Source organism: Physeter macrocephalus, chromosome 4, assembly GCF_002837175.3.
Source record: "Physeter macrocephalus isolate SW-GA chromosome 4, ASM283717v5, whole genome shotgun sequence".
Classification (NCBI taxonomy): domain Eukaryota; kingdom Metazoa; phylum Chordata; class Mammalia; order Artiodactyla; family Physeteridae; genus Physeter; species Physeter macrocephalus.
In genome coordinates, this window is record NC_041217.1 from 31,631,328 (window position 1) to 31,658,536 (window position 27,209).

At 44.7% G+C, this 27,209-nt stretch overlaps 1 protein-coding gene across 2 annotated transcripts in view; it reads right to left on the bottom strand.

The window, feature by feature from the left end:
• The window catches only part of SMYD2 (SET and MYND domain containing 2), a 50,396-nt gene extending 23,308 nt beyond the window's left edge, over positions 1-27,088 (bottom strand). Inside the window, exons 1-2 of one of the 2 annotated variants that reach the window (XM_024133869.3) lie at positions 26,754-27,088; positions 6,302-6,365 (exon numbers count right to left, since the gene is read on the bottom strand). In XM_024133869.3, the coding sequence (XP_023989637.1) occupies positions 6,302-6,365; positions 26,754-26,926 (237 nt within the window). In that variant the 5' untranslated portion in view covers positions 26,927-27,088. Of the gene's footprint in view, positions 1-6,301; positions 6,366-6,482; positions 6,581-26,753 lie in introns of those variants that run through there. The other variant, XM_028488457.2, reaches the window with a different exon arrangement.
• Positions 27,089-27,209: the final 121 nt, after the last annotated feature.

Genomic DNA, 27,209 nt, shown 5'->3' on the forward strand with positions numbered 1-27,209 from the left:
CAGACACAAAAGCTTGAAGACTACCAACAAATATAGGACCTTCAAATGGGATAATTAGGCATTCATGCGACCAACCACAAAGGGTCCTTGTGGGATCCAGCAAATAAGCGAACCCATAAGAAGCATTCAGACCAGCGCCTGGCACACACTGCGCTCTCAACAAATGCTGGTAATTGTTCATTTACTGGTTCTTTCATTCATCCAATAAGCCCTCGACTGACGGTAGAGGCAGAGGTGGGAGATGGAGTCTTTGACTTCAAGTAGTTTATGACTATATCGGAACACAAGGTAAAAAGTAAGAGCACCTAGAATGTGATACAGCCCTACACAGAGCAGTTAAATCAGAGAGCTGGGTAAATTCAAGGACGTGCAGAATCACTTAAGTTTCATCAAGGGAAATTTACTAGCTAATAAGAAGTTTTCACTTTCTGTCAGAAGGTGGAAATGACAGAGATGTGCCACAATGGCACTACTCAGTTTTAATTCTTAAAAAAAAAAAGAAAAAAACGGCGGTGGGGCGGAGAAGAACATCTGGTAGAAATGTCAGATAGGTTCTGAGCATATCCTGATATAATCTGCCCCAATTTTGCCCATAAGAAATTATAAACAATCAGATTGGACAAAATTGAAACAAAAAATTAAGCTAAACCTGATGGATAGGAATAAGTCTTATCAATTAATAGTGCTTTATTTGTGTTTTGTTTTGTTTTTTAGTACTGGCAGTTTCATTGTATACAGAATGACTTTGCAACCGTTTATGCTTTTAAAAACATTTTTGCCTGTTTTTCCAAAACTTTCTCTACTAGTTTTCTTCAAAATTAAAGCTGTTACTCCTTGCCTGATTGCAATCTTTATAAAATTGTATGTGAACTCGGATGGATCCCATTTCCCAGGAAAGTAATATACAAATAAATGCACAGGAAGGATTCAGAAAGACACATGCCAAGTGTCACTAGTGATTTTCTCTGGAAGGATAAAATTATGAAGTATGGCTACTCTTTCTGTACTTCTTTCAGTCTTTACTTTCTGATTTTTCTACATTGAGCACAGATTATTCGTGCAATAAATTTGAACAATTAAATCTATCATAAAAGACAGGGAATTTTTTGGTACACTTTTTAAACTTCTAGTTCATTTTCAGCCAATGTAATAACAGCTCTGCATGACTTTCCTTTTTGCACACGGACAAAAATGCTTAAAGATGCGTAAAGAGAGTTGCAAAATTGTTTCATGGTACACTGGCACTTCCAACACTGGGAGAAAAGAGTGATTGTTATGTCATCCAGTTTTCTGCTGAGCAAACGATATATTGCCTCCCTGCATAAGAAGACCAGATTTTTACTGTGACGCCCCCTTTTCTAACTCACGCATTTGGTGTTTCTCTTGTTATAATGGGGCTTTCAACCTAGACCATGTCTACTCGTACACACGCATAGGTGATTTGTGAAAATGTGGAATAGTAAGAAAATGTCAGGCTTGCTGCTCTGTACTACCATTCTCTGCGAGAGGAAGAATGAAGAGGGAATCAGGGGCTTAGTGACCATCTCACACCAAGATGACAGACACTGCTGAGCCTCCATCAAAAGGACATCTGCTTTGTTTTCTCTTCCCATAAAAGAGCGATTGGGACGCACTCATTCATTCCTACGTGTTTTTTCCTACTGGTGATATTAACCATTTAGAAAAAAGAGTGGTTCTGTTGAAGATGGTTCCTGTGTCTGGGTTAAGAGGACACAGCGAATTTAACCAGGACTAAACCTATGACTCTGGCCCCATTCACTAATCACTCAAACAACGACAGGGTCATGGGAGCATTTCTTGGACACTTCCTACACTTCAGTTACTTTCTAATCGATGATAAAAGTCAAGAATGTTCTCGAATCTTTGATCACAAGCTCCTCACACATGCTTTTTAAAATCTCCATTGGGATATGCCCCTTCCTACTTTCAAAAGCACACTCATAATCCTATCACCTCTATTTACAAAACACAAATCGCTTTCTTCTATTTGTTAATGTTAAGAAATAATACCCTAGAAAGTTCTACTCCACAATTCCTCTACGTAATAACTTTCTAAAACTATTCTCTTCAACGTGTCACGGTACGATTTAATGAAAAAGTCTTAAGTGAGTGAATAATACACTTAGCTTTCCAGGCATATTTATAAAAATAAATATTGTTCATTAAAACACACAGGTTACAAACCAAGCCTAACTAAAAAGGAATTCCTATTTCTTTTATATTTCCTCCCATTACCCTTTCATGCATCGTCAATTAAAATCTTTCCTCTGGCAGGATCACACTGAGCCAAGTGAATGAAGAGGAAAGGAAAAGGGACAAGACAGAGCCAAACTGTATACAACAAAGCACCATCCTAAAGCCCTGCAATTAGAGAGGAGGGCCCGGGGAGAGTAAACACAGAGCTGAGGGTCTCCTAAGATGCTGCGTTTGTGGAAGGATGTGTGCCTTACACTCTTGGAGAGGTTTCTGGAAAGACAACACCACTGGAAGGGGTCTTCCCTTTCACCTCAATGAAAGGCCACACTCCTCAGTCTCTGACACATTCCCACAGTGCCTCTTCTCCCTGAAGGTCCTCAGCACCCCCAAGCACAGTGTTGGAAAGCAGTGAAAGCCCTCCCCAGGCAGTCTGCACAGTCTGTTCTCGGTTCTGCTGCTGTGTCCCCTTGGGTGGGTCACCCAACCGGTGTGGACATAGTTTTCTTATCTACTGATAACCTCCTTTCCAACCCCATCATCTGATGTGTGGTACCGAACCCCCTGGTGACTCCAGGTGGGTGGGGTCTGCCTTTGAAGGCCCAGTGAATGACTAGCAGCTGAGGGCCATACTTTCTTAGGCGGAGAATCACTCATTTACCTTCTTCATTGCCGCTCTTGTTCTGTGCCACTTGTAGCAGAGTCTCCACTTTGATCCTATCCAAGCAGTCCCTGGGGCAGAACGCTGAATACATTTTTATCTGGAGCAAATGCCCCAGATTCCTCCCTAATGATTTTATGGATGAAGCCCTTATACAGCCATTTATTTCTAGGCACTTACTTTGATTAAACCTTTATGACCGTTCTATCTCATTGTAATACAGTGTCCTGCACTTATTCAGTTCTTCAGTACCGAAGGATAGAACACCTTAATGACTATTAGCCTCTTCCTTCCACAACAGAAGAGAGAGGAAACAAAAACGAAACTTACAGGTCAAATCCAGCCTCACCTCTAGAAAACAAGTGGCTCTGGGAGCTGTGTTATCACTTGTCCTCTAGGAGGCTACTTCTGTCACAAGAGATACTTCACAGAGCACAGGAAAACTGAATTGCGGAAGTGCTCTCCAGGACTGAGGGTGTCCTAGCCCAGAGCCTGCGTGACACGCAGGGAAGACTGCGCGTCACGAGGCTGGACACAGCAAGCTGTCTTGGCCCAGACCTTCAACGTGACTTACAGTCACAGCACTGCATCCCCCATCCTGGGATTCCTTGCTATAAGCAATCGCATTATGCTTTAACCTGTACAATCTGTCTATAGGAGGAGAATGTACAGACTTCAAGCTGCTTACTGTAAAGTAATAAAGAGGCATTCTGGGGGGCTTCCCTGGCGGTGCAGTGGTTAAGACTCCTCGCTTCCACTGCAGGGGTCACGGGTTCGATCCCTGCTGGGGGAACCAAGATCCCGCATGTCGCGCCGCACAGCCAAAAAATTAAAAAAAGAAAAGAAAACCTTCTTTAAAAAAAAAAAAAAGAAGAAGAAAAGAAAAAAGAGGCATTCTGGTTAACATGGCTTGATGAACTCGATCATTGTGAACCTCCCAAGGCAGGGCACCTATTACTGTGAGTGTGCAAATGTGGGAGACTAGGTCCTAAAGGCAGGGGGACCACAATGGCCACCTCAACACCCCAACCTGGACCACGATGATTCATCAAAATAATGCCACCTGGTGAGGCCTAATGGAAGACAGCTCAGAGGCACGCTCAGGAGACCCCGAGGTAGCTCAGCATCTCACAGATTCTCATATTTTATATTAATGCGGAGTTTACAGTTCATCAGAGAAGTTAACAAGCATTTTGCAACAAGCATTACTTATACAATGTACACCATTAGGGATCTCAAGTTCTTGGAAACCATCCATTCCCTGAGGTGAAAAAAACAAGCCCCTCGGGTGGGGGAAGGGACAGTCAGGGAGTTTGGGATCGACATGTACACAATGCTGTATTTAAGATGGATAACCATCAAGGACCTGCTGTATAGCACGGAGAACTCTGCTCAATGTTATGTGGCAGCCTGGATGGGAGGGGAGTTTGGGGAAGATTGGATACATGTGTATGTATGGCTGAGTCGCTTTGCTGTGCACCTGAAACTATCACAACGTTGTTAATCAGCTATACTCCAAGATAAATAAAAAGTTAAAAAAGAAGAAAACAAGCGCCTTAAATCTAACATATGCTGTATACGTTATTCTCTGCATACAGCTAAGCTTCAGTCCAGCCTGAATTACTGTAATATTATTATTTATAAGCCCTCACGCCTGTATACAGCATTACAGTTTACACAGAACTTTCGTATCTGTCAAATCATTTTGTCCTTATAATTCATCAAGATAGGCGCCACTGTCCTCATTTACATTTAAAGAAACGGAGACTCTGAGATGTCCTTTGAATTGCCTATGTCCTATGAAGTTCCTAGAGCTAGTCATTTGCAGAGCTGGGACCATGTCCTCCTAGTCTTCTGTGTTTCAATAGTCTGAACTGTCTGTGAGTTACCAGCTTGCTTCTTTAAAGAACCAGAACGTCATGAGTTATTTCTTCTAGAAGTGTTTAACTTAAATATAGAAACAGCTAACATATCAGGCCTGGAACCAAATCATGTCATTCCAGGGCTCACTGATCTCTCCAATGTCGCAGCAATCTAACCACAGAATTCTCTGTGTACGATCAGTAGGGGCAAAGTATGATCTCTCCTCTTCAAAAGAAGCTACGCTACCTAACAACTCAACGACAAACCCATCTATATTCTCACTGCCCCACAGGCTGACAGCCTCTGGAAGCCCACAGGGAGAGGGACCGTGTACGTGGCCTTCAGAACCAAGGCTGACCTTCCCAAGCCAGTGACTCAGCCTGTGTTTCATTCTCGCCAGGGCCCCTGGGACAGGAGCGCTACAGTTAGATGACACTGACATGCTAGACGTGGGAGCTTAGCAACCTCTCCCACTGCAAATAACGCTCTTTGGAGACTTTCAGAGACCAGCTGCATAGGGAGAAGAGAGAGAAAACAAAATGAAATCGTGGGTAATGAGGCAGACCAGGGAGGGGGGATGGGACAGAGGGGAATGATACCAAGTATGGGAAAGACAACAACAAAAAGAGGTACAGATATGTTGAAAATCTTCCCTGTCATATAGAGCCATAGTTTAATGGCATCGGCATTTCCCAAGGAGTATCAGCAGGTTTCCATGAAAAGAATAGGTTGGGGAGGGTATACTGAAGTTGAAGATCATATTCTCTCTCCCCAAATTCAAATTGCTGGAATGCAGAACACTTTTTCTGTAAAATATCTTTGAACGTGTTGTATAACTATATAGTATCAAGTAGAAAAGTCTGGAAAACACCACTCCTCGTCCCTCAAAGACTCTACCAAGAGCTCCTCCAAGCTCCCCCTTGAGCTGCCCAGTCCCATGTACCGAGACTCCCTTGAGACGTATCCATCAAGCCAGATGGCCCGTGGTCTACACGCAACCTGCCTCCTGAACCCACTCAGCACCGACTGCTGCCGCGGCACCATCCCCAGGTCTCCAGGCCCAAAGCTCAGAGCAGCTCGCCTCTGGCTGTACAAAGGCTGTGCCAGGGGCTCACCTGAGTCTAGCTGGAATCAGGCTGGGTCAGACCAGCCCAAGTGCAACGTGTGGCCTGCTAGAGGGACATATACAAATACAGACCTGTGACGGTAAAGATTAAACTATTTTAAAGATGGCATTTTAACATTTTTCACTGGTCATCTTTGCGTGTTCCGTCTGTTGCTGGTAGTCTCGGGGGGCAGACTGTCAACCTTAGTGATACACATGCCTGTATCCAACACGGCTCCCCTATTTCTGATCTTCTGTGTGGCCCCAAAATGCTACTGCTGGCTGCCCGTCACCACTGGCAGCACACAGGGGGACCCAGCCACTTCCTATGCCACAAGGAGGCTTTGTAGCTCTGGCTGCAGGAGGGCTCTGGGATGCCGTGACAAGGACGAGAAGGATGTTGGGTCCCGATCTTCCGAGGAAACAAGGCCCTCCCTGCCAGCTGGCCCGACACGTACCTGACACTCCACATTGCAGTAAAATGCCTGCTTGCATCTTCCACATTTGGACAAGCCTTCTTTCCTTAAAAAACAGAAAGGGCACTGTAGTGTCGAGAGGCAGGGAAACGTGAAGCTGCACATTCTATCATGCAGTAGCAACAGCCATCTGGTCCGAAAGCAGAGCCAAGAGTCACCTTACCTTGCTCTCCCACTGACAGGTGGCATTTTCCCAAAGGAGAGTTTGACCAGATTCAGCCCTTGAGTAGGAGTGAGTTAGTCAAAGAGGACACGCGCCGACATTTACCGACCCCGACAGCAGGAAAGGCACTTTCCAAAGAGACGAATGACACACTCTTTGACTCATGAGCCTGGCCTGGGACACCACAGCTGTTAACATCACCTGCACTATCATTCGATAGTTTGGGGCAAGTCAAAGGCTCTTATGTCCTGATTTTCTCACCTGCTAGACAGGGACAGAAATAAACAAAGCCATCTTGGAAGTTTGCGTCTGTACAGATGGAGGATTGGGGTCCACCCACACTGGTGAAAATGCGCTGTGAATGGCAACTTTTAGTATTTGGAGACGCAAGTGATGCAGAGGATAGGATGGAGGATGTCAGTAACTCAAATGCTGTCCGGGAAGCGAAGTTTAAAAACGATGCAACCCAGCAAGTGGGAACATATTCGCGAATAAAATATTCCCAGATCTGATTGGTACACACATCCACCTTGTCGGTATCCTATTGAGCGATTCTTCTGCCTCGTCATATTTAGGTCAGTCCTCCCTGTTCATTGCCATATTATTTATCTTCCTGCTTCCCACAGAGGACAGGGATATTGCTGTTTCCCAACTGTTAGGTGCTGGTGTGTTTGCCGCGTTAGATAAGCCACAGTTTTTTCAAAAACCGTGAAGCGTCTAAGTTAAACCACATACGATAGAACTCTTAAAAATTTTTTTTGAGGTGGGGAACCACCACATGGTTAAATCAGAGCACTATCTGTAAAGCCTGCTGTCTGATTCTGACCCACCACACTGAAGCCGGCTTTCTGACTTACAGAAATGCTGATGCCGCGAAGAGCACTCTTGCTACTGTCAGGGGTGCCCCCTGCCCTGCAGCGGAGCCCCTTCACACCCATCCCTTCTGCAGCTTCCCCGGAGAGCTGATATTTCATGATATACATATAATCACGCTGCAGAGTCCTCCTCTGCGTCTCGTCAGCAAGTGGTAGTCACCACACTACTCCCACGGAATTGGGAAAGCGTTCCAAAAACGCTACTGTTGGAACGAAACAGACTGCCTTGCAGTTTTCATGACAGCGCTTGGGTTCCAAGAAGCAGACTGAAGAGTGTGTGGGAGAAAAATGCATCTTGTGGTGGAGGTATAAATAAATGTTCCAAGTTTGCACATCTCAGTGGTTCAAAAAGGAACCCACTGCTTTGGCTGAGCATATTCTACGGCCTGAAATACCCTCCGAGGAGATACATCTGGACGAGATGCACGGTCCCTGCTCTCCTGCATTTTATGCCAAGAGGAAAAGGACAGATGATGTGTGTGAAGACCGCCGTGAAGTGAGTTGTGAGCAAGTGCTAAGTGACACGGACCATGAAGGAATGCCAAAGGGATGGCAAGTACAGACGGGCAAAGCCAAGGAGGGAACCTTGAAAATTCTTTCCAAAAAGAAGTGCGTTTGGACATGGACAATGGATGGGTAGGTACTACCCATAACAATGTCCATCTGAAACAACCATTAGCTGAGGTTTGGTTTTGCAGGGGGGGAGGTCACAAAACCTCTCTGAGAATCTGAAGCTATTAACTCTCCCCAACAACCCACCTTCTCCCCAACCCCCAAAAAACAACAGAAAATTTTGTGACATTTCAAAGGCTCACGAGTCACCTGAAGTCTGTACATGGACTACTGAAGAGTCTCTGAAACTAGAGTTAAGACCCCTTGATATAAAAGATTAGGAAATTATAATGTCTTTATTAGCTCTACACCATACGAAAAAACAAGGATTATATATAGAGATCTTCCTGCACAGATGCCAGCAGTAAAGCTACTATGAAACCAAGGTTTGTTTTCAGTTTCAAGGTAACATCCCGGAGAGGAAACAAGCAACTGGGCTCTGGTGAGCTCGGGAAGAACTCTAGTGGGATTTCATCACCATGATAAATCTCCCAAAGGCCGGGTTTCATTCAGCCCAGCCAGTCACCACGGCCACGGCCACCAACAATGAAGATCAGGGAGAAAGAGCTAACTTGTCGGGACTGGCGAGAGGTTACATAGTTCTTACCGCCCACCACAGTGGTTCCCAAGATGTGGTCTGTAGACTACTGGAGGCCCGGAGACCCTTTCAGGGAGTCCGTGAGGTGAAAACTATTTCCACAATACTACTACTGCCTTTTCTGTCTTGACATCTGCGCTCTAGAAGGTGTAAGGTGCCTGGAGGGTGAAACCTGCGATGCCTTAGTACAAATCAAAGCAGTGGCACCAAACTGTCCGAGCGGTCACTGTATTATTCCTCACTTCCACACACTACAGCAAGGGGGGGGAAAGCCAGTATCACTTAAGAATGTCCCTACTGAAATCTAAAACATGACACAGATGAACTTACTTACGGAACAGACTCACAGACATAGAAAACAGACTTGTGGTTGCCAACAGGGGCGGAGGGGTGGGAGAGAAATGGATTGCGAGTTTGGGATTAGCAGATGCAAATTATTATACCTAGGATGGACAAACAACAAGGTCCTACTGTATGGCACAGAGAACTATATTCAATATCCTGTGATAAACCATAATGGAAAAGAATATGAAAAAGAATGTATATAGATATATATATCTCGGAATTACTGTTATACAGCAGAAATTAACACAACACTGTAAATCTACTATACTTGAATAAATTTTAAAAAAAAGAATGTCCCTAATGAAGCAGTAACAAATATTAACGTCACTAAACCTCAACTCTTTGGTATGTGTTTTTTTTTTTGACATCCTGAGATGACATGGGAAGAAGGCAGGAAGCATTTCTGCTCCTACTGAAGGATGAGGGCTGTCTCAAGGAAGAGGTCTTGGCCATCCCTGGAGCCCGTAAACTGAACTAGCCACTGTTTTCTTGAAATGCCACTTTTACCTGAAAGAACAACTTTAGACAAACTGGTTATTCAGACTTGTGTATCTGGCAGCTATATTATGGAAATTAATGAAGTGAGCCCATCACATCAAGGAAAATAACTAGCAATATTTGTTGCCAATGATAAAATTTGGGCTTTTGAGCAAAAATTAAAATTTCGGAACATACATCTGCCGCCCTAGGCTTGACAGTCTCTCGTCTGATGAGACTGGTGGTGGTTTTCATAATTATGATTTTTTATATGGTTTGATGAAATAAAGTTTTAGAAGGTCTACATAATTTAGTGAACCAATGTTTTCCAAATGACCAGTGTATGATGTTTTAAAAATTATGCATGGGTAAAAGAGTCATTCAGAGTACAAGACAGACTAAGGGATTTTACGTATCAGAGTACATAAAACTCACAGATGGCTTCAGATTGCACATTACAACTTGTCTTTAAGACAAAAATCACTTACTGAGTTCTAGGGTTGCATCAAAGAATATCTGCAATTAACTGAAAAGGCTATTAAAATACTCCTTCCCTTCCAATTACATATTTATTTGAGGCCAGATTTCCTTCGCATACTTCAACCAAAACTACATAATTCTCCAGACTGAATTCAGAAGCATATCTGAGAATCCATTTGTTTTCTGGAAATCCAGACATTAAAGAGATTGGCAAAACTGTAAAACACCACTATTCTCATTAATTCTTTTGTTTTGGAAAACAGTCCTCATATAAAAAAATGTTACATTAACAGTAATGGTTGCTGTCATTTTAAAATAAATAAATGCTTTATAATATTCTTTATTTTTAATTATTAATACAAATACGGTATTGATAAATACCAAGGTAAATTAAAAAAGCTCTTTGGAGTTCTCAATTTCTAAGGGTGGCGAGGGCTCTTAAGACCTCCGTTATACATATATACAATGGAATATTACTCAGCCATAAAAAGGAACGAAATTGGGTCATTTGTAGAGACATGGATGGACATAGAGACTATCATACAGAGTGAAGTAAGTCAGAAAGAGAAAAACAAATATCGTATATTAATGCATATATGTGGAATCTGAAATTGGTACAGACAATCTTATTTACACAGCAGAAATAGAGACACAGACTTAGAGAACAAACGTATGGATACCAAGGGGAAAGGGGTGGTGGGATGAATTGGGAGACTGGGATTGCCATACATACACTATTGATACTCTGTATAAAATAGATAACTAATGAGAACCTACTGTATAGCACAGGGAACTCTACTCAGTGCTCTGTGGTGACCTCAATGGGAAGGAAATCCAAAAAAGAGGGGATACATGTATACGTATAGCTGATTCACTTTGCTGTACTGTATAAACTAACAGAATATTGTGAAGCAACTATACTCCAATAAAAAAAAGACCAAAAAGTTTGAAAACTGATCTCTTGCAATAATTCCATCAGCTGTGAAGAAGTTATTATTCCTGCTTTTCAAATGAAGATATTGAGGATCCTAGAGGTGAAATATCTAATCCAACATGGTCATTCAGAAGGTAGGTAGCAGAATCAGAATTCACACATCAAGGTACATACTATGTCTCCATCGTGCAAAAATATCCTTCCTTGAGCACTGTGACATGAAACAAAAATAATCTATGTGTCTGGATAACAGTAATAACAAAGTATAAATAGAGGCATTCTTTACTCCGGTCTGTATAATGTCCTAGCTCCAATGGTATCCCATTAATGCTACTTGGCCTCAAAGATGCAATGGGGAGAATCCAGGATCATTTCTGAAAATGAGATCTGGGGAGGGAGCATCCCCACAGAGGGTCTCTCAATCAACAGTTCCAGAGGAATCAATATCACCTGAAGCAGACTGGAATAAAATAAGGATTAATTTTGTATTCAGTCTGTGCAAAGAAGGTCCCTCTGTCTCTTTCAGTGTGCCAAATCCAGGTGTTTCTCAGACACTGGGCCAGTCCAAGCAGGACTGTGTCCTCTGGGAACTGGGTGATAGAACACTGCAGCTCTCACAAACAACAGAAAAGCCTTGCCTGGCTCAGAGGCAGATTTTACTGTATATATGCTTATGGAGTCATCTACCTGGCTACATGTGAATTTTCTTAGCAAAGATTCTCCTGAGCCAAACTGCCTTCACAGTAGAAAAGGAGAGAAGCTAAGCCAGTTACGGAGAGTGAATAGCATAAGAATTTCCTTTGATCTATTTGGTAATAGCAGTTCTCAATGAAATGGGGTAGGGATGGGAGCTCTGTTTAAATTATCCTGAAACGTGCTTCAGTTTTTCCCATAGCTTTTCATAGGGAGAGACGTACACATTTCATTAAGTCTAATGGTTGAAACCCAAACTAATATTTGCTGAGCTGGCACGTGCACTGTGTATGTGTTTGAGAGAGAAGGAGAGAGCTCCTGTGAGAGTTTGACTATTGCTGACTGCAAAGTTTAGCCAGAGAGAAACTTCATACGGGAGATCCGTTTTCACTGTAGGAATATACAGGCTTTTAGAATAAACTCTGTTCCTGCAGAAGACACAGCTGTAAATCTTTCATTTGCAATGTAACCTGATCTGAATTGTCCAGGAGCTTTGGGGAAAGACTGCAAAAACCAAGAAAAGAAAACCGCCCTCAAAGAAAAGATTAATAAAGGTCATTTGGAGGAATGAAGTGACATAACTGAAAAGGAAGGGAACTGAAGGAAAGTTACTGGTGAATCACACTCATAACCTCTTGGGGTGGCTCTCAACCTCAGCTGCATGTGCCCTTCTGGGGGTGGGGTTGTGTCTAGCAGTTCTCATCAGACTGATCTGTGTTGGGAGTTTTAGAGAACTACCCGGATCTAACGTGCTTCCAGAATGCAGAACCACTGGCCTAGACCTATGGTCATCCATTTGGGTTGAGTGTTTCTGAGCACTGAATTTGCCGAAGAAGAGTGCTGAAGCATTCTTCTCTGCAATGCAGACTTTACAATGTAACTCTTCTTAAGAATGCCTGGCACACACAGCATGTTTCAGGTTGTTTAGCTACCTTGATGATGGTCAGAATAAAGTGGCAGACACCGTATTTTCTAACTATGACAAGCAAATATTCTAGAAGCCAGGTGCAAATTTTAAAAAAGAAAGGCTCAAGCTTTCTTTCCGCCTCCTCCTGATTCCCGCTTCACAACGTAGGATGAAAATGATGAGTTACTTCTCCTACTTCCCTATCTCAAGTCCTTTTTTCTTTCTGGTGCTTGAGGGGCTGTGTGATCTTGGGCAAATTATTAATCCTTTCTGAACCTGTTTCCTCCACGGTAAAGATACAGTTTCTACCTCATAGGTTTGTTATGCAAATTAAATGAGAAAATAACCCGTGAAGCCTACAACTACTAGAATTTTAATTTGCCTTCATTCTTTTTTTTTTTAAGTGATGTCAACTCCTGAAATATCTTCAGTACAATGTCACTCAGACTCATAGTTAGAGGATTTATGCTTCTAAAGCCTTTGTTTTACAGGCAAACATCTACCCTGCTGTGAATGGAAGGGCTCTTTGAACTTAAGAAATGGTTCCACAAAGGGAGGAAAGAAACGTTACAGGAAAATCCAAGTATCTGATTATTAGTGACTGGGACAGAACTTAGAAGACACGCTCCTGTCATTTTCTACTGGAGGAGGCACACGGCGTGATTAATTTTCTTGCTTTTAAAATTCGGAAGCCGGGAAGATCAACAAGTTAGGGTTGTAATTAACAACTCCTGCTAGTTAATGTGTTGCCACAGGCGCTGTTGGTGGAGATCAAAAGGATTTGATCCTGCAAGCTCCCTCCTTTCTGCTACTGAAATGAATGTTTCGTGGGTTTTCCCCATGAAAGAGAATGATACTGGCATGGAGTGGGTTTGCAATAACAATTACTTTTAACTAACGGTGACAGAAGAAATGACAAGTAGGCTCTGTTGAACAGAGGCGGTCCTAGCCAAATGAAAAAGAGAAAAGGAAAAAAGCCCCAGTGGCCAATGTAACTTCTCCACGGGCTGAAATAAGACAATCAGAAGCAAAGTTAGCCTCCCACCCAGAGAGAGTGGTTACACTAGCAAATTTCTATTTGAGAGAAATAAAAATTGGAGAAATTGTGGCAGAACCCTATTATAACCCTGGTCAGGGGACAAGGATAATATTCAGGGTACTGGTTTTTGTGTAACAGTGAAAGATGCTCCACATAGCACTTTAATCCACAATGTAACAGTGAAAATGGGACCACTTGCTGTGGGAGCGTCTTCCCAGAGCAGGGCTGAACCGTCCCCTGGGCATCAGGCTTTGTTCTGAGGCTTGTTAAAAGTTAGAGCCCAGGGCCTCCAGGGAGGCGGGAAATATTTAGGGCAGTAAGGCAGCAACTAATAGGTTTTCCCCAATATTGGAATAGGAGCTGCGATTTACAAGGAGCAAGCTGGGCTTGGTGGTCAGCACTGAATGGTGGACCTTGTTATAAAACGATGACCCTGGGGGAAACGGGGTGGCGCAGGTCAAAGGGTATAGTTTCGGTTGTAGGAAGAATAAAGTCTAAGGATCTACTGTCTGGCACAGTCACTACAGTTAATAATACAGCATTGTATGCTTGAAAGTTGCTAAGAGTTGAGCTTAAGCATTCTTGCCACACAAAAGGAAGTTACCTAGGTGAGGTGACGGATGTGCTGATTATCTTGATCTTAGTAATCACTCTACAACCTCTACTCTACAACCTCATCACATTGTACACTTTAAATACAGACAGTCACATTTGTCAATTACTCCTCAGTAAAGCTAAAGAAATACTGTAGGCATGACTCTCCACATCACTGATTCATGAAAAGTCAGGCTCAGCAATGAAAAAACGGTGAGGATGCTAATTTAGGATTTGTTTTAATGCAGAGGCTCTAGTTGAGATGAAATTTATCTTCGCCTTAGAAAGAAAAAAAATCATGAGGCTTATGGAAAGAGCAGAGAACTACTGACCCTACCAAACAGTGAACATTATATTACTCTTTTCCGCCACTGGACGACACCTACACCCAAGCCTCATCTTGCAGGCCCTGTAAAATCCCTAACAGTTGAAGCCTGCCAGAAGAACAGATGTATGCTCTTTTAAATTTAACGTCCTCCTCTGAAACTCTTTATATCAAATTTTGTGGGAGATGAGAACGACACTTCCTTGCAATTTGCCTTTGACTCCTCTGATGCGTACCGATTGGGAAGTCAAAAGGAAAGAAACAGGGGCCATAGGGCACGTGACCGAGCCAACTCCCGGGCACTTGACCGAGGTGACGGCGGCGTCTTTGAACAGCTGCGAAGGGCCGGAGAGACCTAAACTCAGAAGCTCGCGGGCTGCTGGCCCGTCTCGGCCTCCGCACACGGCCGTGGGCAAGTCGAGTTCGAACGCTTGCTGAATAAAGAGCCCGCCTAAAACGTGATCTGGCCCTCAGTTTCCTCGCCTGTGACATGGGTACAGTGTTGCTGGGGGAACAGGGTTGCCTCAGGCCTAGGTGAGGCAGGGTGCATGGAATGCCCTGCCAAGTAAGAAGCGGGGCGAAGGCCTGGCCGGACGCAGTGGCCCGGGGAAGCGGGCACCCCGTTCATCTGCCCAGAAAGCGGGCCGTGGATCACGTGCCAAACAGAGCAGCGCCCCTCTCCTCGGCTGATTTCAGGGACCAGCCGTAGAGAGTGGGTATGTGGCGGGCCTGCACCCTCTGGGTGCGAACCACTTGACTTTTGCTGTCTTCCTAGATCTTTCCAACAGCCGCGTGGGGTCAGTGTCGCAGACGGGGAGACTTTGCTGAGGCCGCACAGCCTGGAGTGAAGGAGCCAGGGTTGGACCCAGGTGTCAACCTGCTCAACCCGCAGGCCTTCCAGCAGGTGGCTCCTGCACCCCAAGGGGGCCTGTGCCGCGCCTCCAGAAGGGACTCGGCCCTCGTCCATGAGACCCACCCGTCCCTCGTGTCCCCTCTGTTTCCATCATCAGCGCCAGTGTCTGGAAAACCTTAACAGGCCCGTGGTGTTCTGGGAGCATAATTAGGATGCTGGAACCACGGGCCCAGAGTTGTTTCACCGTACAGGGCGGAGCCTGCCCCTGGGCAGTCTAGGCAAGGCCACGTCGGGATCCTTTTCCCCAGAACCTAAGCCACCCACCGCCCGTGAGTATGTCTGGCCCTCAAGAGGAGGGGCTCTCTGACACATGAGATCATCACAACAGACCTGCCTCACTTTCTTTGTTAACAGACTATATTAAGAAAAAAAACAAAAACAAAAACACAGTTTTAGGGACTTCCCTGGCAGTCCAGTGATTAAGACTCCGAGCTTCCACTGCAGGGGGCACGGGTTCAATCCCTGGTCGGGAACGAAGATCCCGCGCGCCCTGCAACGTGGCAAGCAATCAATCGGTTCTAGATTTACTGAAAAGTTAAGAGTATGGAGTGCCCTCATTACAGCCCCCCACATACACACACATACCCGTGCACACATGCAATTTCCTTTCTTGTTAACATCTTACATTAGTTGTACATTTGCTACAATTGATGATATTGAAACATTATTAACTAGAGTCCATAGTTCGTTCAGAGTTTCTTAGTTTTTCCCCCATGTGTTTCTTCTGTGTCAGGATCCCATCAAGGATGCTACATCACATGTAACTGTCCACCCCACTTTTTCATTCTGAAGGTGCAGTATTGAGAAGAGGAGGTTAAAGAAGCACATCATTGCTTAACTTGTTCTTGGCTTTAAGTCTGAGAAAATGCTAGGGAGGAGGCTGCCGCTGGGGGCTGCGTTTTGGTGTTGTGTCTGGCAGGTGCCAGCCGAGTGGGGCACCGGGTCCTGGGGAAAGGCAGGGCCCTGAGGAGGGGCTTCCCTCCAGAGCGACCCTTCTCAGAGCGGCCCCTCGGGTTGGGGTGATGGGAGGTTATGTTTAGAGGATAGAAAATTTCTGTCTGGGGTGATGAAAACATTCTGGACATAGATAGTGGTGATGGTTACACAAATTTACTTAATACCACTGATTGTAAAGCATTAAAAATGCTTAAGTTTTATGTATATTTTACTACAGTTTTTTTAAAGCTGAAAAATAAATATGCAATTTAAAGAAGAAAAGAAAAAGGAAAGAAACAACCAATGAGTTCTCTCATATAGGAACTGACAATAAGCAACAGCCACCATTTCTTCCATTGGTACAATAAATGACAGATGTTATCAACAGTACTTTGTAACGAACACAATACTAGATTCTCCTATGACTGCTGTTGCCCTAAGTTCTACAACACCTAGGTGATTACATATCAAGGAAAAGGACAAAATCCAAGTCATACAAATGTAACTATTTAAAAGCTTAAAATGCTCCTAACAATACCCCTCACTTCAACATTCTGGCCACAGAGTAGAAAGAGACCATGTAAAAATACCTTTATAACCTAATGATAAACCTAAGTTCCAGAATATGGTCAGGCCCTCTGTAGCCAAACATGAGTATTAACTCCTGGCCCAAGAAACATGTGACCTGCTCGAAATCTTGCAAGAAAGTGCACCTTAATTGGTTACAGAAGAATTTTAAGAGGTGACACTCTCATCCTCTTCATTTCATTTTCCTACAGTCAAACAATAAAAAATCGAATTGTCAATTTACTTAGGTGAATTACCCCAATTTTGGACTGGACCTTGATAACTCAAACTTATATATCGTTTGAACAGATACAAATAAATAGTAAATAGTAAACTGTCAAATAAATATAAAGTACTAACTAAATAAAATGAAGAGATTGTGGGCTGAAGTATTGAAGAGGAAGCTTCATAAAAAGAGATGCAATGTCGGAGTTCCCTGCGGTCCAGTGGTTACGACTTGGCATTTTCACTGCTGTGGCCCAGGTTCAATCCCTGGTCAGGGAACTAAGATCCCACAAGCCTCATGGTGTGGCCAGAAAAAGAAAAAAAAGAGATGCGATTTGAGCTGGGCTCTGTTCAGGATGAACAGACCTAGAGGAGAAGGCCTTACCAGGGAAGAAGGCAGAGGGTAAGTAGGGGAATAATGCACAGAGGAGCATTCCTGGTTCAAGTGGACATTGGGGAGAAGGAGGAATGACACAGCACCTTTGTGGGGTACTGGAAAGACCACTCAGATTTTGTTTAGGGTTTAAATGAAAAAGTAGCGAGGGATAACGCTAGACAGGGTGGGAGGGGCACTGAATACGGAGGACTTGAGCAGTCAAGATTTTGTCCTGAAGAAAACAGGGATCAATGAACGGTTCTGCGGTTATTTTTAAGGATTCATTTCCAAGAACAAGCAGAGCTGTATATACATTGGTACGTGATGTACATATATAGATAGGTGATGAGGCCTGTCCAAAGAACCGCTAGTAAAATAAGTTGCAGAAATGAGACTATTCATTTAATAAATATTTACGGAGGTTATGGGGTGCCAGGCCTCAGGCTAAGTGCTAGGCTACAAAGTTGAGTAAGACCTGGTTCCTGCAGTCAAGGAGCGAGTGTGATGAAGGAAGTATGCACAAGGTGCTATGGGTGCAAAGACACGCGAGTGTGTGTGTGTGTGTGTGTGTGTCTATGTACCACTATAAGCAGTTTGGAGCTGCTGGAATGAAACTAACACTGCAGAGCAAGCTGGACCCAAACATCAGCCCAGATGCCCAGCCCTGGGAACGTGCCAGCAGGCAGCTCTGACCCTACAGTGGAGTTCTACCAGGGTCACTCTCTGAAGACGCACAGAAATAGAAGGTGGCAGTGGGCTGCTTTCCCCCTCTGTGCCTAGAAAATATTTAGCAGCTAGGTGTCTTGAAAGGCCTGAACATGTGCCGAAATCAATTAAATATTGAGTGAAATAAGTAGACTGTTTCTAAATCTCTACTACTTTGGGAGCCTGAAAGTTTTTAAGGTGAAAAAACCCTAAAGGTTTTTTTTTAAAGTAGTATTTAGAAATATTTATTCAGGTGTATGAGTAGACTAAATTTCATCAACTTCTGAACAATGTCTACCCAAAGTGCTGCTATTTTAACACAGTGCAGGGATGCCACAATTAGACCAAACTATTATCTGATCAAAGCCCTCCCTTAGTTTGCATAAGTCATGAACCAGCGTGTGTGGTTAAACTTCTTTTTAAGAGTTTCTTTATGACATACATTATCAGTGTTCCATAAAAGAAAAACACTCAACCCAAAACCTTACTGGCTTTAACAAAAAATCTGCTAAAATGACAAAGTTCAATGCACTACTAAAAACTGTCACTTGCCATCTGCCTCTACAAGGATGAAGTCACTAGCCACTGCAGTCGTTGACCTTCGACACCCCCGAAAGGAGTTCAGGGTGGAGATCAGGAACGAGGCACTCTGTGCTCTGGAAAGAACTGGCAGAACAGGCCTTCAGATAGTTAGAAATTTTCAAAAGATTTTATGAGCCCAATTTCTGACACCTTCTCATATCCAGAAAAGCACTGAAATGATTAACAGAGACATCTGCTCGTCGGACTAGCAGCAACCTTCCTGAGACTGGCAGGAACCTTCTGCCAAAATGCGTGCTTGACTGCATGTACGCCCCTTCACCAAAATCGCGTATACACTGACCTCGTCACACCCCACCTGCTAAGAGCAGTGCCTCAGAGGTCTCTGAGAGGCTGTCTCCTGGGCTACAGTCCTAATTTTGCCCCCAATAAAACTTAACTCACAACTCTTCATGTTGTGCTTTTTTTCAGTCGACAATGGGTTTATAAAGATGAATAAAACCTGCTGGAATATAAACTCTGGGGAGGGAGGGTGTTCCTTTTCTGCACAGTTGTTTCCTAGGGATTCAGAACTCAGCGATGGCTCCATAAATATAAATATTTGCTGAATACATTAAAAACAGAATCCCTGCTCTCAGGGAGTTTACCATCTGCTCATAATTAAATGTCTCTTACTGTTGAGGTTTTAAGAACATGTGAAGCTATCACCGGGAACAGCAATCATCACTCTGCTACAGATTTGTGCAACTGACAGATAAGAGATTTTTCAGATTGCACAAGGGTGTTTCCTATGCAAACATTGCTGTGGTGAGGAAAATCAACAAGATGTGAGCCCAGGGCCCATATCCCTTCAAGAGCCTTTCCTGCTTCTCACAGACTGAAGAGAAAAAGCTCCTGTCCAAGATCTTTTCATTTTGCCACAGATGGCAACATAACTCCTTTCAAGTGCCTGGATATAAAATCCTTGAGATTTTACTTGACTCAGATGAAAAACTGCATCTTGTTGGTCAGCCAGTTTCTTTCCACCTCTCCCCCCAGGATATGCCTATGTCTTCAGGCCTCAGTGTGAAATTCGCTTCTTGGTAAGCGAGTCGCCCTTAGTTTTCCTCTCCCCCATGGTGACTGCAGATTCCCGGGGCTCTGAGACGCCTTGTTCGTCATAGTGCACTTGCTGATACACGCCGGTGACTCAGCTGTCACAGCGAGCATTTATTTTGGTTTCTAGGGACTACATAAACTTGCCAAAGATAAGCACTTATGGATTCTCCCTCTTTAAAAAGCAAACCCGATCCATGTTAATAACGTACATGCCATATTTCCACTCAATCATCTGACACCTTCCACTTTGTCCCTAGATTTTATGTTAATAAATTGGCACAGGGAGTTCCACAGTATTTTTAAATTTTTGATTGAGGAAAAATCTGAGACACACAGCTGGATTCTCAGCAAGTGCATGGACTAGAAAGATAAGTTGTTTCCTGAACGCTCAAGACGTTCTGGTATTATTTTCCTGCTAAATTGCATATTTCTGGCCTTCAGAGAAGTCTAGAAGAGATCTGGTTTCCTTCTGTTCTATTGTGTTGGTGTGAACGCCTTTGCAATTGAAAAGGAGGCCTCCGAGGGTGGTAGGAACAGAGTCAGCAGAAGTTACACAAAGTGAGGTGTGTGGCTTTGTGGCTGGTTAGAGCGCCTGTGCTAATGAGGCCAAGGTCATGGGTTCAGCCCCTGAAAAGGCAGTTACTTCAGTCAATTCCCCGCTGGAGGGCTGCACCCCTAAACTACCACAGATTTGCTAGAAATCCAGAGATGCAAGGGTTGGGGATGTGAGTGGGAGAGTGATGGTGGCGTACAGAGGCTGATATTGCGAACCCCTTGAGAGGGGACAGAGAGACCTCTAGTGCAAGAGCTGGCCCCTCTCCAGGGCAAGAGGACTGCTTCAGAAACCACCTAGCTGCCAGGCTGACCAAAGGACGGTGCAAAGTCTGCATCTGGTCAAGTACAATCAGGGTGGCCTGTTCCATGTCTGTCTAGTTCCCTGGAGGTGATCAGGACATATATACTCACAGGTGCAAAGACAAGTAGGCAAACCCAGAGAGGGGCTGCCTGTGAGAGAACAGGAAATGGGCATATGCAGCATCAATAACAGAGGAGAAATTCATTTCAGTCAAATTGTCCTTACGCAGATCAGATGAAAGCATGCCTTGAACTGAGAAATGCGATTACTCCACCTTTGACGTTCAGAAAACAAGGTGTGTGTATGGTGGAAATGACCTCAGTTATTACTGATGACTCCAATTACATAAGGGATATTTGTAATTATTGATTGCCTTCTTGGGAAGCAGAAATAAAGTGGCTTAAAATTGTAATTATTTCATATTTTCTTTATACTGACAAGAAAAAGAAAGGGGATAATAACCTCAGGCAAAAGAGGTACGTCTCAAACACCAAAATCAAGTAGAAACTTTCTTTGCATTTTTCTATTTCAAGTTCTGTAACAGACAACTTCACTGTCCCAGGTTCTCACCCGTTCTGAGTTCTCCTGAAGACCAGTTGCTGCCAAGCTACAGCCCTGAGCCCTGGATCTTCCCAAAGGAATTTAAGACATTTCTGAGGATCTTTTAAAGAATCTTCTGACAGATAGCGTGCCATATGCTTGTCCTACAGGAATACCATCCTGGGGCCTCTTAGCACAGCTGCACCATGAATTCTGTTTCCAAACCATCCCCATTTAACCTTGCACAGAGTAGAGTTCTGAAGACTGGGTATGTTTAAGGAAAAAAAAGGACAGGGGGTTTATACTCTCATGCTGCCCTACCAGAGGGCACAGAAACAAACTCTTTATACAGTAGCTATAAAGACTAAGATGGTAAACTCGTCTTAAATAACTCGAGCATATTGAAAAATGTCCCAAACCCACAAAAGGACCAAAGCCTTGTATTTCTTTTTACATTTTATCAGGTAATAGTGGATAATACTGAATAATATATGTAGCTCTTATGCAAATTCCAAAGCATTGGAATAAAAAATCTCTGAACCCAAAGCAGCACAAGATACAAGACAGCTGAATCAATTTATCTGTTGAACTTTTAGAAACAATGCATTAACCTGTTGAATTATCTCTTGGGGGAAGGGGAAGCAAAAGAAAAGAGGTGATAAAAATTGCATTCACTTGAGAAATCAGAAGTGAATTAAGTCCTGGTGTCCAGGTGTGAACCACACGGTAGATTCAGGTCAAAAGGGGCAGGGAAGGAAAACAACACTCAGAATAGGAAGACATGGTTCCCTCCATGAAGGACACAGAGGCTGGCCCTAGGACATGCTCAATAAATATCTGACCCCAAAAATGTGAAATTCAAGGAAACAACCTTTCCAGCCCTCAGTTACTTCCTACATAAAATGGGATAAGGTCTTCTCTACACAAGCCATCCTTGGGAGGATCAAAATAAGAATGTGTCTGGAAATGCTTTATGAGCTGCAAAGAGCAACACGATTTAAAGGAACGTCATTTTATACGGGATCTTCAAATTTTTGTGAGAGGATTTTGTGCGATTGCTTTTGGGAGGGAAAGGTGTTAGATGGTGGTTTTAACTCACCAGGGTTTGAATTTCACTTCAGGATATCCTGCTGCCGTTCTGTCTCTTTCATCTCAAATCGTTTCCAAACGTGCAGCTTGGTCACTGAGCCCTGATAAGCTACAGCAGAAATTATGCTCCCGCGTATGAAAAATGTGCGTGTTCTGGCGCTCGGCACATCTGAAGTCTTGCAGGACAGCTCCTTGCCACAGCTGAAAGAATCATGCTGGAAGCAAAGAGCAGAGAGGAGCCATGGTATCCTTGCTAGGTGGAAAATTCTGGTTTCCTCCATTTCTCTTTTCAAACATTTGTTTAATCTCACGGTAAAAGAGTATTAAAGTATCTAAGCACTTTGGAGCTACACGAGCCTCATTTTTTTTCAAACAGCTTTACCTGTGTAGGCTAATCATATCAGTTCTGTCAGGTTTCGAAAAATACTGAAAATTGATCCCAGACACCCATTATTATGCTGGGGGACCCGAGGTTGAGAACTGCCACTTTTAACTCTGGGCCAACATGCCATCTGAATGATGACTCCACTGGCCAACAAGGTACAGTATCTCCTTCCCAGTTTTCCCCACCCCAATGCCACCACCATAAAAAAATGTCCCTGAAGTGAGACTATGTTATCACGCTATTTAACATTTAGCCAAGAGAGCTTATCAAACACGTCCGTACAAGCGAGACACACGGGGCCAGTTCTGACAGCTCCCGAAGTGTCTGGGCCGTGCTAGGCACTTGACTTCACTGTCTCAGGGCCAGCTCAGTAGGTGGGTGTTAATGTGCACAGTTTACAGATAAAGGAACCCGGGAGTTCAGAGAGGTTAAATAATTTGCCTCAAGACAAACCATTGGGAAGGGATGAAGCCAGAATTCAAACCCAGTCAATCTGGCCCCAAAGTCCCTCCTTTGTAAAAACTTGAAATACTGAAATGTTGAAAATGGCAACCCAATACCTCATTATCTACTATACAGATGGCTTTACTTTATATTCTTTAATGTAACTTTTTAGAGGAAATCTGTTGTCTGTGTATTTTAATCTTCCTACCCATTTCTTAAAAATACATGTAAAAAGATGGAGGGAATCCTTTATTGGAGCATGTGTGTCCAATTTTTCATTCAGAGAACAAGATAATTTGAGAACGATCTGAAGCCATTTCTCTCCTCGGAGACTCTCCAAGTCTCAGAGAATGTTCTCGGAATAAGCAGAATCACAGCAGCCCTGGGGATGACATCCCCTTCTGAGAGCAGCTTCAGGCCCAGGGCTCTTTCAGAGAACCTTAAGAACAGGATCAAGGCTTCACATCTCTTAATACTGATTAAGATCAACTAAAGATGACTTCAGTTTGGTAAAACAGTGGGGAAGAGATGAATGCTGCTACAGAAAAAAAATCGGGGGGACATTACACCTGTATAACTGCTGAAATAGGCCATCTCAATCACAGTATTTTGATCGTGCAAACATTTTAATATTTAAGTCAACCGCTTTGACTGAGCCAGACAGAATATAAATTTCCTGAAACCAGGTTCCAACAGCTCTAGTCCAAGGAGATGAAGTGGGCCTTCCTACTTTGCCCCGATACACTGAACAAACAGACAAAAAAGACAATATTCCTGCCTTGAAATGACCCATGAGCCAAGAGAATGAAAGATCAAGAGAGGTACATCCGCCCTCCTGAGGAACTGCACACACAGTGAATATTCAGATGGAACCCAGGGTTACGGTTTTTTTCCTTTCTCAGACAAATACTAGCAAGTCTTAAAAGATGTCAAATACCAAGTGAAATATAATGTAAAAAATGTGCCACAAAATGTTGGCCAGGCCAACGTGTGTGTGTGTGTGTGTGTGTGTGTGTGTGTGTGTGTGTGTGTGTGTGTACATAAAACGCATCTGAGAGGTTTGATGAGGACAGCTCTCAACTGGAAGACATTTATATTTTTAGGGGCTGCCTTCTAGCAGCTGAGGCAAGATACACATCTTCCCAAGTGTCACCCTGAGTAAATGTGATACAAATACAAACTTTGGTCTGCATTGCCCTGACAGTAAGAATCCCACTCCACTGTGACTTAAGAGAATTCCCATTATTTTTCAACTTACAGAACATACTTATTCCTGAAAAAAATCACTTATTTTCCTTCAAAATAAGTCAAACCCTGATACAATTAATACGATAGGGAACATCTGTAGTGGCTCATTTGTCTTAAGCAACGTTATTTACCTTCAACTTCTGGCACAAGAAACGATAAGGTGTAGTTTTCTTTTTATGGGAGGGGAGGGGAAGTCATGGATTTTGCCCTGTATGCTTCAGTATTTGAGAATTCTGCTCCTACCTCCTGGGGGAATCGTGGGGACATATATGCTTTCCTCTAGTACAGCTAGACAGACTAATTTGTCCTCGGTCTATACAGACAGTTGACAGAGGAAATGGTGCTAAATCTATGAGAATAATCTAGCCACTAATTCCAAACTAATCGCATTTAATGGAAACCAGAGTGGAGTACAAATATATTTCTAATTTCACAGGTATCATGATGTCATCATTTCTTGTGTGTTATTTTAGTTGATTTCAAATGAGTCCTTGGGGAAAGAGAGGAAAAGAGCTGTGGATGCTGACAGAAGTTCACCTAAGCCAGAGAAAAGCCGGGGGAGGTGCAGCAGTCCCACCCCAATGCAGGGGGTAGCCCTGGTGAGGGATCTAAGGCAACAGTGACACTGATGAATATCATTCAGAAAAAGGGAAAACAAAGGCAAACACTGTCCCATATGGCAGGGTGATTTGCCAAGTTGCACCTGACCGTACCTTCCTGTTCTAAGGTCGGGGGTGTGTGTAATAGATAGAGTTGGGAGGCTCACAGCAAAAGAGAAGAATCTCTCAGCTCTGCTTCTCCACTGAGAACCCAGCTGGATTTGATCTTTATTTCACTGGAGGAGTGGTCAGGTAACTACCATCTGAGCACCTACTATGTGCCTGGTACGGCAGTCTTCTCTCCCACGATGGACCCCAGGAATCACCAGGATCCCTGATGGAGGGAGGCCCCTTCTGTGCTGGGTGACCTTGCTTTGCTCCTGCCACTCCAGACACCCACACTGCTTCAGACTCTGAGCCACAGCAAGGCTCAGAAGATCAAGGGACCAGACACAGCAGCCTTTTTAACTTTGGGAAAACCCAATGCTCACTTCACTCAAACGTCGCAAAGTGGTGCCATGACCCTTTAGCTCTTGGCTCACCAATTCAAAGAGCCACATCACATACAGCCCTTAAGCTGCCCACGGCATGATTCTGTGTCTAGTTCCTTTCCAGGTCCCCCCAAGCGGAAGACAGCTCTGGCAGGGAGTCTGGACAAGACTACTATAGTATTTAGCTTTTGTCCCTTCTTTTGCTCTGTCTTACCGTGGAATGAGAGGAACATGTCTCAGAGATTGAGTACTTCAGCGTGTGTTGGACTTGAGACCTGTATTCCAAAGGTACCCGCAGGACCTCAGGTGGGCTTAATCTAGCCCAGGAATCTCCACTTCAAAGATGAAGAAACTGTGGTTCAAAGAAAGTAAAGCAGGGTCCTGGAAGGCCCTGTACAAACTTAACTCCAATGCCATGCTACCTGCCTCAGTAATTTTATTGAGCACTTAACTAGGTAGGAAATGGGGAGAACTGAAGACACCAGACTTCATTTTCTTAACTATAGGTGTGACTATACATACACAGTGACACTTCCTCTCTGGGCATTAGTTTTCTCCCCTGTAAAATGGAAAGAGTGTTGCATTCATGATTTCTAACGTGACTTTCAGGTCTGAAACTATCATAAGGCTTGAAGATATAATTATGTGTTGGTGTATGTGAAGATATAGACATATACACACATACATGACATGCTACAATTAAATACCAATTCCAGCCATACGTTTTGCCTCATCCCCCAGCAGCCATGTTTTCCCAATCCCAAACCAGGGCTAGATAAGTCCCACCAGTGCAGCCCCACTGAACCACGGGTGTGTGGACAGTACTCCTCTGGCTTCTCTCCAAATACCAAATGCAGAGGGTGAGAAGAAAGAAGAGGAGCCATGTACTTTACATGAAATATTAAGTGTCATTAAGTTCCTTGAAGGAAACACGGCAAGTCTGCGGCAGAAGAGACTGTGGGGCACAGAACACATCGCAGGAAGCACAAGTTAAAGGTGACAGGCTGTGGCTGCGCGAACCTGGGGCCCCGCTGGCAACGCACCGAGTGGGCAGTGCATGCCAGCGCTGGGAGCAAGCCTGGCTCCAAGCCCACGTGTGAGGGCAGGACCCTGCACCTCGCCAGTCTGCACATCCCGCGGGAGCGTGTCGGAAAACATGCCGTGCAGGACGTGCGACGAGAACTTGGCTGGTCTTTCCTAACGCACTTGGCACAGCCGGTCCGGGGTTCAAGGGCGCAGCCCGCCCCCTCCCCCGCGAGCCGCCGGCGCTAGGACCCCGCGGGCCGCACGCACTTCCTCCCGCCGCGGTGCGCCCGCCTGTCCGTGTGGCGCCCCAGGCTCCCGCCCGCCCGCCGCCGCCGCCGGCCCGTACTGCCCTACCTGGCAAAGCAAAACTCGCAGTGGTTGCCCCGCTCGTTGACCGTGAGCACGTAGGCGTAGGCCGGGCAGGAGAAGAGCAAGTCCCCCACCTGGAAGGGCTGCAGGGCCCGCAGCCCCCGGCCCTTGCCGGGGCTGCAGAAGCGCTCCAGACCGCCGTCGCCCTCGGCCCTCATGCCGGCGGCCGGGCTGGCGCGGAGGGTCCCCGGCGCCGGCGGAGCCCCCAGCTACGGCTCCCCGCGAGCTGTTATTGGAGAAGCGTCACCCAGAGCCACGGGGGGGCGGGGTGGGAAGCTGCCCGGCGGACGCGGCGGCAGCCACTGCTCCCCGGAAGGGACGGCGGCCCCGCCCGGTCCTCGCGCGCCCCCGGCAGGCGGGGGACCTGCCCGGCGGCCCCGCCCCGCGTGGGGGACCCTCGGCTGCCGCCCCGCACGCGCCCGGGGCCGCTTCCGGTGTGGC